Source organism: Numida meleagris, linkage group LGE64 (assembly GCF_002078875.1).
Source record: "Numida meleagris isolate 19003 breed g44 Domestic line linkage group LGE64, NumMel1.0, whole genome shotgun sequence".
Taxonomy (NCBI): Eukaryota; Metazoa; Chordata; class Aves; order Galliformes; family Numididae; genus Numida; species Numida meleagris.
The window spans coordinates 28,860-40,364 of NC_034439.1; the positions used below are offsets into that span (position 1 = coordinate 28,860).

At 45.0% G+C, this 11,505-nt stretch overlaps 1 protein-coding gene across 1 annotated transcript; it reads left to right on the plus strand.

The window, feature by feature from the left end:
• On the plus strand, positions 3,288–4,254 carry LOC110390412 (E3 ubiquitin-protein ligase TRIM58-like; the record flags this gene model as incomplete). Its single annotated transcript, XM_021381724.1, has 2 exons — positions 3,288–3,314; positions 3,719–4,254. Coding segments are annotated over 2 exons (563 nt in total), but the record flags the coding sequence as incomplete, so codon positions are not given.

Sequence of the window (11,505 nt, forward strand, 5' to 3'; positions counted from 1 at the left end):
GACAAAACTGTGCTCACTCAGCAGGTCTCAGAAACAAGAACTAATTGTATACTGATGTACAAGTGAATTCAATTCAGTTCAGAGAATTTTTCATTTATCTGTCTACTTGTGTCAGGAAGTTCTCCCTGCCCATAATATTTCTCCAGATAGGAGGTAATAGCAGGGCTTCTTTGGTAAATGCCTGACAATAGTCCTGTTCCAGTCGCCCGGTTTTCATTTCTAAGATGCTCTGCTACCGAAATACTCTCCTCTAAAGATGGCTTAGTTGCTCTGCAGAACTCATGGGTTCAACTTGCACTGAGCATTTCAGGTCCTTTGAATCATGTCTAATGATTTGAGAAGGTGAATTTTTAAGTGAATATTTGGTATTACAATTTTTGTTTTCTGTTGTTTTATTCTTAGAAACACTGCTGGACAAGCTGAAAAAAGGTAAATACCCCTTGTCATCTATAATGAGATGTGTTCAAAGAGAAAACAGATTTAAACTATATGAGAAAGTTATTAGTGGGGAGAAGAGCTGGTGGGAGGGACGGTGTGTGGTTTTCCTACTTGTAATCTAAGGGACATGAAAAGTAAGAAGATGAGATTGAGACATTCAATGAGTAGGTGCCTTACAGGAGGAATGTCATTTCATCTCTCTAACTGGCTGTGAAATTGTGTGCTGAGGTACCAGGTTGTCATCTGGCTTCTTAATTCCCCATGCAGCATATCCTTCTTTCCCTCAATGGATTGATTAGACTAATCGCTGTTGGTCCTAAGTGAAATTCTTATTAAGAAAATAGCATCCAAGAATGAAGTGCAATATTTTCTCAATTTCATACTGAAACAGATACAACAATAATCATATGTCATTTCTTTCAGACAAAGATTCTTTGGAGAAAGAGTTAGGTAAGAATATAGTTTTGATGACATTTCTGGTGCTTCTTGTATGCAAGCTATTTCCATCCCCAATAGAGCAAATGAGATGTCAAACATTTTGATATGAAGTTCTTCTGGATGTGACTGTTCCCTTTATCAAACGTTATTGTGACCTGTGATGATCTTTGATTATAAATGCAAAGATTCAAAATATCCATATCATCCATTTTCCATGACTGTGTGGGAGATTTTGTTACTGAGGGCAATGGCATAATTTTAAAGCATATTGATCATCATTTGAAATTCTATAAAACTACCACCTGTTCAGGTCAGTAATATTTGCTTTATTTTTGTTTTTCCTTTTTCCTTCGGTACTTGTTGTCTGTTGGTCAACTTAGACACACATGAGACGACATTTGTTGGAGGTAAATAAATACTGCAAGCAAGACAGCTTTGATGCAAACTTGGACATAAATGAGACAAATAATCAGCTATTTCATTAAAAATCATGACAGCTTATTCCTAGTTTAATGGTTACTGCTTCCATTACATGGTTATTTCTTCTACTTCATTTTCAATCGCTGCTAGGATTATTATATAGCATGCCTGTACTACTAAGAGTCTTGTGATATTTTTGTTTCTGTCTTTAATCCTTCAGCCCTGTGTACTGGAGGCAAAAAGAGAGTTTCTTGAAGCTCTAGCTTTCTGCCCCTGGGCTTTCTCAATTTTTGGACAAACCTTTAAAATATGATTGACAATAATTTCATGGCTAATTTTGTAGGAAACTTCATTTCACTGTTCTCATAGTAACAGAATTATTTGTATCACATCTCAACACTAAATTATTATCTCCTTGAGATTTCCTTTCACTTTTAAAGCCTTTATTTTGCAGAAAGCTCTGGAATAAAACATCACCTTGGTAAGAGAACATCTTCTGCAAGTTTTTCTCTTGTGAACCTTACAAAAAATAAGGCAAGTGTTCAAATCAGCATGATGACGCCATACGTGCGGATGAAGGGATTGCACAGACCTCATCACAGTTCAGTTCTCTTGCCTCCTGCAATACAGGTGTCAAGAGGCATGCTGTAAGATTTTCCCCAAACTGTGAATAATCCTTCTTGACAGAAGCTGCTATACCTAAACCTAGAACAGATCTACAGAAACCCAGAAAGTGTTCTGAGTTGTTTCATTACAAAAAGATGTGGTGGTAGTGGTGGATGAAAAGCTGGCCATGAGCCAGCAATGTGCCCTCACAGCCCAGGAAGCCAACCCTATCCTGGGCTGTATCAAAAGAAGTGTGTCCAGCAGGGCGAGGGAGGGGATCCTGCCCCTCTGCTCTGCGCTGGAGAGGCCTCACCTGGAGTAGTGCGTCCACGTGTGGAGTCCTCAGTTCAGGAGGGACGTAGAGCTGTTGGAGCGCATCCAAACAAGGGCTCCTAAAATGATTCACAGAACACCTCTACTATGAGGACATGATGAGAGACCTGGGGATGTTCCTCCTGAAGACTAAAATGCTGCGAGGTGATCAAATAGCGACCTTTCAGCATCAAAAGGGGAACTACCAGAAAGAAGGCAACAGAGGCTTTAGCAGAATCTGTGGTGATAGAACAACGGGAGAAGGCTTCAAGATCAGGGAAGGTAGATTAGGGTTGACATAAGGAAAAAATCTTTTACAGTGAGGGTGGGGAGGGACTGGAACACATTACCCACTGTTGTGATTGATGCCTCATCCCTGGAGACTTTCATGGTGAGGCTGGATCAGGCCCTGGGCAACCTGATCTACCTGTCATGTCCCTGTTCACTGCACTGGAGTTGGACTTGATGACCTTCAGATGTCCCTTCCAAATCTAAGGATTCTGATTCTAAATAACATCTACCTGAATCATGGGAACGACAGGAAAGAAGGAATTCATTTCCTCCACTCAGCCCTGTTGCCTACTCAGCATCCACTAAAATGCTTGCTAAATGCAAGCAAATGGAGACCTGACGTAGAGGCCCACTACATGACCTTCACCTTGCAAAAAAAGCCTCCAAAATTCAAACTGCACAAATTTAACAAGTCCTAGTATTTATGTGTTGCGTAGCTTGGAGTTCTATGGTCTGGATTTGTCCAAATTTGAAAAACTGAAATACAACAGAGAAGTCTGTGACAAAATGATTATAGGTGTTATTAACCAAAACATCCTTTCAACAAAATAAATTTTAATAATCAGAGTATCTTTTTCTTTCAGATACACGCAAAGCTCATTTGGGTAAGTGGTTTAAAAGTTTTCTTGGAATATGTACTGCTGCTTTAGGTAATGTCAGGTCTTGAGCATAATCACAATGATGCCAATAACTGCACATCAGAATGCAACAGAAGACAGGCTGACAAGTACATAACTGCACATCAGATTCACAAATCCCTTCTCTCTCTTTCCCTTCTGCAGACTTCTGGAAAGCTCGGGACAAGGCAGGTAAGCAGATAAGAGAAAGGGTGGGAAAATGGTGTATTTCTCTGTCCAAGTTCTCGTGAAATGACAATACCATGGTCTTAGAGATAGGCCAACTGGGCTGCAGTCACAGGAATAAGCCTTCAGCTGGCTAGACTAAAACGAAATGTGGCTTGGATGTGGATATTGGATTATTTAATTATAAAGTGTGCTGGGAGTGAGAATAATCTGGAATTGCCCTACAAAACAGTGTTCTATGACAGTTCCAAGGGACCTGCCAGTGACTGTTGCTTGCCCTGTTTTTGGAGGGAAATATTTCAATACTTTGTCAAATCAAGCCAGGACTGCTCAGATCCTAAATACTTCAATCCAAAACAGTGGTCCCTGAAACATTCTGTTCTCTGGATCATTCTCATTTTCCCCTCCAGTTCCCATTTCTCTGTACCCTGAATGCCGACTTCTCCAGCTCCAAGTGCCAGGGGCTCCAGATGTTGAGGACAACGCATCTGAACCTGCTGGCCCGAGCAGTCCCTCCACAGTGCCTGTCATGGTGGCAAAGGAAGGGTTTTCAGCTGGGAAACACTACTGGGAAGTGGAGGTGGCCCAGCAGCAGGACTGGGTGCTGGGGGTCATGAGGCAGAAAGAGAAACAAGAGGAGCAAGGGACCCTTGCTGGGGACGACTACTGGGCTCTGCTCAAATCCCGGGGAGAGATTTTCTCTATCAAGGGAAACATCAGGCTTGAGAAGAACAATATGAATGACTCAGTGATCAGTGTGCTTCTGGATTTGGAGGAAGCACAAATCTACTTTTATGGAACAGAGCAGGGGAGCACCATGTTGAGAATCCCTATAAGCCTTGGAAAAGAATTTGCAGAAGAGTTTTACCCTTTTCTATCAAAAGGGGAAGGGAGATTCAAGCCTGTTTGCCATCAAAATATTCCTGTTCCATTAGAGGAATGGTAAAAAGCATAGAGAATTGAATAGGCAAAGACAGTTTTGTCAGCAGTAGAATGGAAAAATTACAAAGAAACATCTGCAAAATGTAAAAATAAACAAGAAAGAAAGATGCAGTTGAGAAAGGCACAAAATTCTAGACAGGAAAAAAGAACCATCTAGTGTAAATAAGATTGTGGTCAGATTCAGAAAACCGTGGTTAGTTGTTTGAGTTCTTATTACAGAAGAGGAAAATCTCGGGTGTACAACAACAGATTCAGTTGCCTGAAGAGACAATTGTAGTTTACGTGGTGCTATATAACCTGTCTCTCCTCCACTGTGCTGCAGTAGGATTTGCATCATGGCTTATTTTTGTGTCATAACTGCTAGCTAAAGGCATCTCAAACAACCTCTGTCTCTAGACACCTTGTACTGCCTGTTTGCACTTGAGTTCACTGCTGTCTATCAAATTAGGCAAGATCAAATCCACTATATTTCTATCCAGAAAAGAAATAAATGTGTTTTGAATGAAAAAATATTTTAAAACTCTTTTCTTTTCTACCTTAAGCACAGAAGAATATTGAAGGTAAGATACATTGATGTATGAACTGTGGTGCCAGCCAGCAGAGTGAGTGAGGGTCCTACTGTCAGAAGCTGGAGGGCCTTGTGGGCTCTAAGCCTGGGGTGCTGGCTACTGGGATTGTTGTGAGTGGACTGGGTACACCTACTGGAGTTATGACAAGAGTGTAGGCTGCAGATGTGAGGTCTTGTACGGGAGTGGGTGAGGGTCCCAGTGTCAGTGGTAGGAGAGCTGTCTCTAGAACTAGGGAGAGCCCCATAGTCACTGATCCCATGGTGCTGGCTGCTTTGGAGATCGATGAGTGGACTGGAGGTCTGCTACTGGAGTCAGGCTGAGGCTGTAGGCTACAGACTGTAGCATCACTCCTGGAGTGAGTGGGGTGCCAGCACGAGGTACTGGAGCAAGTGGGGGTCTTCTACTCCCAGCCATGGGATCGGACTGGTATGTTTTCCCAAACCCAATACTGGTGGGACTGGTGTGAGTGAGGCAAGTGTCTCCATCCCAGAGGCATGAGTAGGGCACCAGGTCACAGCCATCGGGCCTGGTGTCAAATGCTGAGGTTCCCAAGTGCGTGTATCTTCCCCAACCTGGTGTGCATGGGATGTGCATGTGTATTCACTAGCAAACCGTAAACAAGTAGTGGGAGGTTTGATTTGGGCCAGGTTATCAGGTTGTTGGTGGGTCTGTCCTGATACATCCAGAGGAACCTGAGACTGTGGTGTGCTTGAGGGACAGGTGAGAGTGTGTGCATTTGCAGAGAACTTTAAGTTAGACATACTGGTGTGCAGGCAATCCATGAAGTCTTGTGAGAGGACCTAGGATCTGGGCAGGGTTTCCAGGCAGAATGAGACACCATACACATACTCAGGGTTCCACAATGGGTCTGCTGGATGTACAGAGAGACTGAGAGAGGTACTCAGAGTATCCAAAAATACATGTATGCCTGAGAACCTATAGAGTGCTGTATTCTTCTCTAGAGAACCTCTATCTCTATCAGCTGTTGAGAAGGAAGGAGTCTTGGCAGTCTGTGTCTGTTTTATGTGAGTTCTGTGTGTAAGCGCTGCTGAAAGTAACCCTTGGCTGGGGCAGCCTTTGTAGCCACAAGTATCAGTGTCCCATGTGTGTCTGTGTGTGTTTGTGTGTCTCTAGGACATGTGCTCAGCTTGCTACCAGTTGAATGTGCAAAGAGGAAATGAGTATAGTGGAATTTAGGGTGCGTCATGAGGTAGCTGATTTCCGGCCACTTAGCCATCACTATCTGCTCTGGGTGATCAAAAAGATTATCCAGTGTACTGATACCTGACTGTGTGCAGTGCCTCCTTGGGTAATCAAGATCTTGCCAGCTGCTGAATAATGATTGGAGGTGACTTACTGTGATGATCACCTATAAAGAGAAGGTACAGTGTTGAGGAAAACTCCAGGGCAGAATGCAGTAAATACGCAAGGAATCTGTTCCCTAAGCAACATAACCTACTACCTAAAACTTAAAAAAATCATGCTCTTCTTCACACCTGATGGAATGATTTGTACACAGGCATAAACACACAAAACAATAGTTGTGGGAATACGAGAAAGACCATTCAGAGCAGAAGCTGCAGAGCAGGATAGGCAGCATGAGGAGCAAGGCTGAGAACCAAGGGAGCAGGATAGGCAGCATGAGAAGCAAGGCTGAGAACCAAGGACATCTCCAGAAGGAGAGAAAAACAAAAGGAATGTCTCGTGGCTCTGATTGGGCAAGTGCCTGTATGCACAGATGAGAAGTGTTTGTGGATACCTTGTTGACATGTAACTGTGGATAAGAAAGTTGTGAAGTTGGATGGGAGAGCTGAGAACAGAAACTTGTGAATGTATATACGTGTTGTGAGAACTTGTAATGAACGATTTGGATCGTTCACATCTGAGTCTGTGCCTGGTTGCCACAAATAGTGACCAGTTTCTGGGCTTAGAAAATATTTGTGTAGGTTCATAGAAACACCTGGAGGCTCTCTTTACCCATTGACTAGTGTCTTGAAGTCTGGGTTTTCCTGCAGAAATGGCTCATGGCAAGCAATGGTGAAAGAGTTTTATATGAATTAGCTGTTGAGTTTCAATCTGGTGACACAAAGCACGGGGCTGAATATAGTGTAGTCTGACCTCAGGCTCTGGATTTCAGTCATAAATTAACTGTGCATTCTCACGCTTCTCAACCATTCACTTCTCATCATCATCAAAGCCCCCTGCAATCCTTAGAGGCTCAGTGTCAGACTTGGCTGCAGCTGAACCTGTTGAGAAGAAAGGAAAAAGCCGCACATTCTGGCTGTGAAGATTAACAAAGTTGAAAGTGTACAACACTTTTTTCTGATGAACACTGAAAAATGACAACTTCTTGGATGAGATGTCTAGGAAGATCCCAATCTTCTGTGGTCTACCACTCACAGTCAAACGAGTCCAGGGATCTGAGTGGGCCCAATACTCTTGCCCATCTGCTAGCCCTATGACCCAGAAACCATTCTTAGGGGACAGAGCCACTGTCTCTTTTCGTGTCACAGTCTCCTGGGCAACACCCAAGTTCCAGTTTCTTCTCTTTCCAACATCCACTTCCCAATAATGTCTCCCCGAGGTGTAACCTTCCTTTGCCAACAGAAAAGTGTGGGAATCAAATCTCTCCTCCTTGCTGGGCACCTTTCTGATCACACCAGTGTCTGTTACACTCTTCCCATCTTCAGATACTTGCAGTCTAGGATGAGCTGTGTCAGCGTTGAGGGTGACATCAACTGCAATAATAAGGCAATTTCTTAAGTACTAAATATCAAGAGGTCTACTGCTTCGAGACTTCCTATTGGTTGATCCTATGTGTTTATTCCCCTGTCTTGCCCTGATCTCCACTCTGATAGGCCCTAAGAAATTTCTTTGCCATTTCTAGGACAGCAAACGGATAACTGAAGGATTCAAAACAAGTTCTTGCTGTTGTGCTGTTACTTACAGAACAAGAGGCCTGAGGACAAATGGTTACTTGAGAGATACATTAAAGCTTTAAGAGGTGTGATTCAGAATGGTATTTTTCTTACCTTTATGTCTTTGTGCACGCAATAACTCTACAGGAAACAAAAAAAAGGAAGAAAAGAGTGTTTTCAGGGGATCAAGTCTCCAGTGACCTAACAGCCCATACTGCTGGCAGACAATCAAGCACTTGTGTATTGCCTGCCTGTTCTGCGGGTAAGAAAGCCATGCTATGATGATTAACATCCATGACAAAGGACAAGAAAAACTGAAACCAGGAAAATATCAGTTGATTACATAGAAGTGTGTTATACTTAAATAGTAAGTATAGAGTCTCCATGAGATCCCACGCAACTGAAAGGAAGAGGCTTAAGGTACTGTGCCAATGACAGAGCCCAGAGAGTCTACTTCCCTGGAGATACTCAAAACCCACCGGAACACTTTTCTGTGCAACCTGCTAGAGGAAACCTGTTCTAGCTGGAGGACCAGATGATTTAGAGATGTTCTTTGCAAGCCATATGATTCTATGATTCTGAGATCAGTTTTGAAAATTAGAAGCTGTGGGAGAGGAGAAACGCATCCCAGGTGAAGTCCTCCCTTCACACTTGGTGTTGCAACTTGAGTGCTCAAGGACATTAAGATACCCTTAACATTCACTTAACAGTAAGATTCTGAGACAGTGCTGAAAGGCAAAATCAACATAAACAGTAACTCCACAGTTAGGTTGAGGAACCACTTTCAAAACAAAGAGATAAAAAACATTATGCAAGTGGTCCAGGAACAAAGCTTTGACAATACCAAAACGGAACATTAAGCCTGGGGTAGTAGCAGGCCCACCCACAGAGCTATTTAGGGGGAAATTGGCATTGTTGGAATAGTCCTCCTCAACATCCCCAAAGCTTTATCCCTACAGAAAATGCTTGTGGGCAAGTAGAAGGTCTTCCTGCTCTGCCTTGTGCCTTGAGCTCCTCGTGTTAAGAAAACATCACAGCAATTCTGCACATAGAAAATGTGGGAGAGTACGGTGCAGGAAAAGCACAAGAAGCAAATCCTTCACACAGTTCTCCCTCAGACTTCACAGCTTGGGCACTCGCGGACATTCAGCATACCACACTATCAAAATGCACTTACCAATATGACTCTGAGACAGTGCTGAAAGACAAGAAAAACAGAAACAGTACAATAACAGTTGGGTTGGTGAGTCAAAGCTTCAAGAGAAAGAAGCCAAGGGCATTGTGCAAGTGGCCTCATGAACTCCTTGGCAAAGTCAAAGCTGAAAAGCACCAACTGGAACAGGGAGACTAAGGTAGAACAAGGAAACTAAGGTAGAAGCAGAATCACATACAGAGATCACTGGGGGTAGCTGTCAATGCTGGAATAGCCTTCTTCAATAGCACTAACCAGAGAATGAATTGCACCAAGATTTTAAACCAGACTGCCTGTATTGCCAAAGTCATGGCATTCAGTTTCCTTGGGGCTACCTATTCTGGCGGCGTTATGGATTAATGTCTTGACGCTTCAACAGTAACATGCAACATTCACACTGGTCTCCACAAAGCAATCAAGTCCTGAATGGTAAGAGAAAATCCCTGTGGTTCAGCTACTATTCTGGAGAGCAACGCGGGAGATCACAAGCACCAGCTGGAACACTGAGACGGGGGAAGTGGCCAGCTCACTCAAGGATCTGTCTGGGGACACGTGGCTTTGCTCCAATAGCCCTCTCCACTATCCCCACGCTCTTATCCCAACTGCAAATGCCTCAGGGCAAGCAGACGGACTCACCATTCTTTGCACGGAGCTCCTCTGCACAGCCAATGCAGCCAACGCAGAAAAAGACACAAAGTCCGTTAGAAATCCAAAGGTCCCAGCGCACTGCCCGCTTGGACTGCCCAACCCGGCAAGGATCAACAGAGGCTTCCGGAGGTGCCTTGGCTCATGCCACATAAGGCTGCCCCACATACACCTCACACTAGAGCCACAATAATTCCAACAGTCCTACACACAACGTCCCCAGCAGCAGACCAGGTTGCTCGCGGCCCACCCATCTGTAGCCTTCTCCTCTCACACATCCCTCCACAGCCCCCTCTGCACCCTCATCTACTCCAAGGACTCCTCTACGCGCATTACCTCTGACAAAACAAAGTGACCCAAAAACCTGCCTACTGGTGACACGGGTGGACAGCAGTGAGATAGCTCCACTCACCATTCTCCTTCTTCAGGCTCTCTGCAAGAAGACAAGGAAGAAAGGAAGGACACCTTGCTTAGCACCCCAGCCTCCATGAAGAATTGGGAAAGAGTGTGGGAAGCCTTTCTCTGCATCACCCCAGGAGACCAAGATTGGCAAATCCCAAGGGAACTCCTCCTTCTACTAGGGTCGTGGCACCATGCTCACACAATGACAAAATACCATTAAGATAGAGCCACAATAATTCCAGCAGTCCTACACACAACTTCCCCAGCAGGAGACCAGGTTGCTCGCGGCTCACCCATCTGCGGCCCTCACATCTCAGCCTCCCTTCCACAATCTCCTCTGCACCCTCATCTACTCCAAGGACTCCTCCACACACATTACCTCTGACAAAACAAAGTGACCCAAAAACCCGCCTACTGGTGACACGGGTGGACAGCAGTGACATAGCTCCACTCACCATTCTCTTCCCTCAGGGTCTCTGCAAGAAGAAAAGAGAAAAGGACACCTTGCTTAGCACCCATAAGGACTTGGGAAAAAGTATAGGAAGCCAAGGCTGCCCCACATATCCCACACACTAGAGCCAGAATAATTCCAGCAGTCCTACACACAGCGTCCCCTGCAGGAGACCAGGTAGCTTCGGGCCCACCCATCTGCAGCCCTCACATCTCAGCCTCACTTCCACAATCTCTTCTGCACACTCATCTGCTCCAAGGACTCCTCCACACACATTACCATCTCCAAAACCACCCCATGACCCAAAAACCTGCCTACTGGTGACATGGGTGGACAGCAGTGACATAGTTCCACTCACCATTCTCTTCCCTCAGGGTCTCTGCAAGAAGAAAAGAAAAAAGTAAGGACACCTTGCTTAGCACACCAGCCTCCATAAGGACTTGGGAAAAAGTGTAGGAAGCCATGAACATGGCACAATTACACTAATACGTCATCCTCATTATGTTGGTGATTCCACTTGCACAGAGGCATTGGGGCACTGCCCTGCATGCACTCACCTTTCTCTGCATCCTTCCCTGCTCTTCCTTGTGCCTGCAGCTGCTCTGAAAAAGAATTGTGCCAAGAAGAGAGAGACATCAGGATCTGTCCCACACAGGAGATAATGCCCACAGACAGGACAAGGGCTCCCTGGGCTCTGGGCGCAGCAACACCCAGCTGTAGTGCTGGGCCACACCCACTACCCCACATGCTGCTCCTCATGTCTCAGGGACATGGCCTTGCATGGGTCCCACACCCACATCCTCTGTGGCTGACAGGGAGTGCAGGAAATCAACATCCTCTCCTGACCAGCACACTGCAAGCCAGAAGATGCAGTAACGTGCAGGCTCACTCACACAGCTGTCTCGGGACACTTGGCATGCCTGGAATAGCCCTCCTCACCATCCCCAAGGCTTTATCCCCATTGGGAAAGCTTGTGGGCAAGCGCAAGGACTCACCATACTTGGCACGGAGCTCCTCTGCCCAGTCACCGCAGCCACCACAAAAGAACACAGCAAGTCAGGTCCAGGAACCACACGTC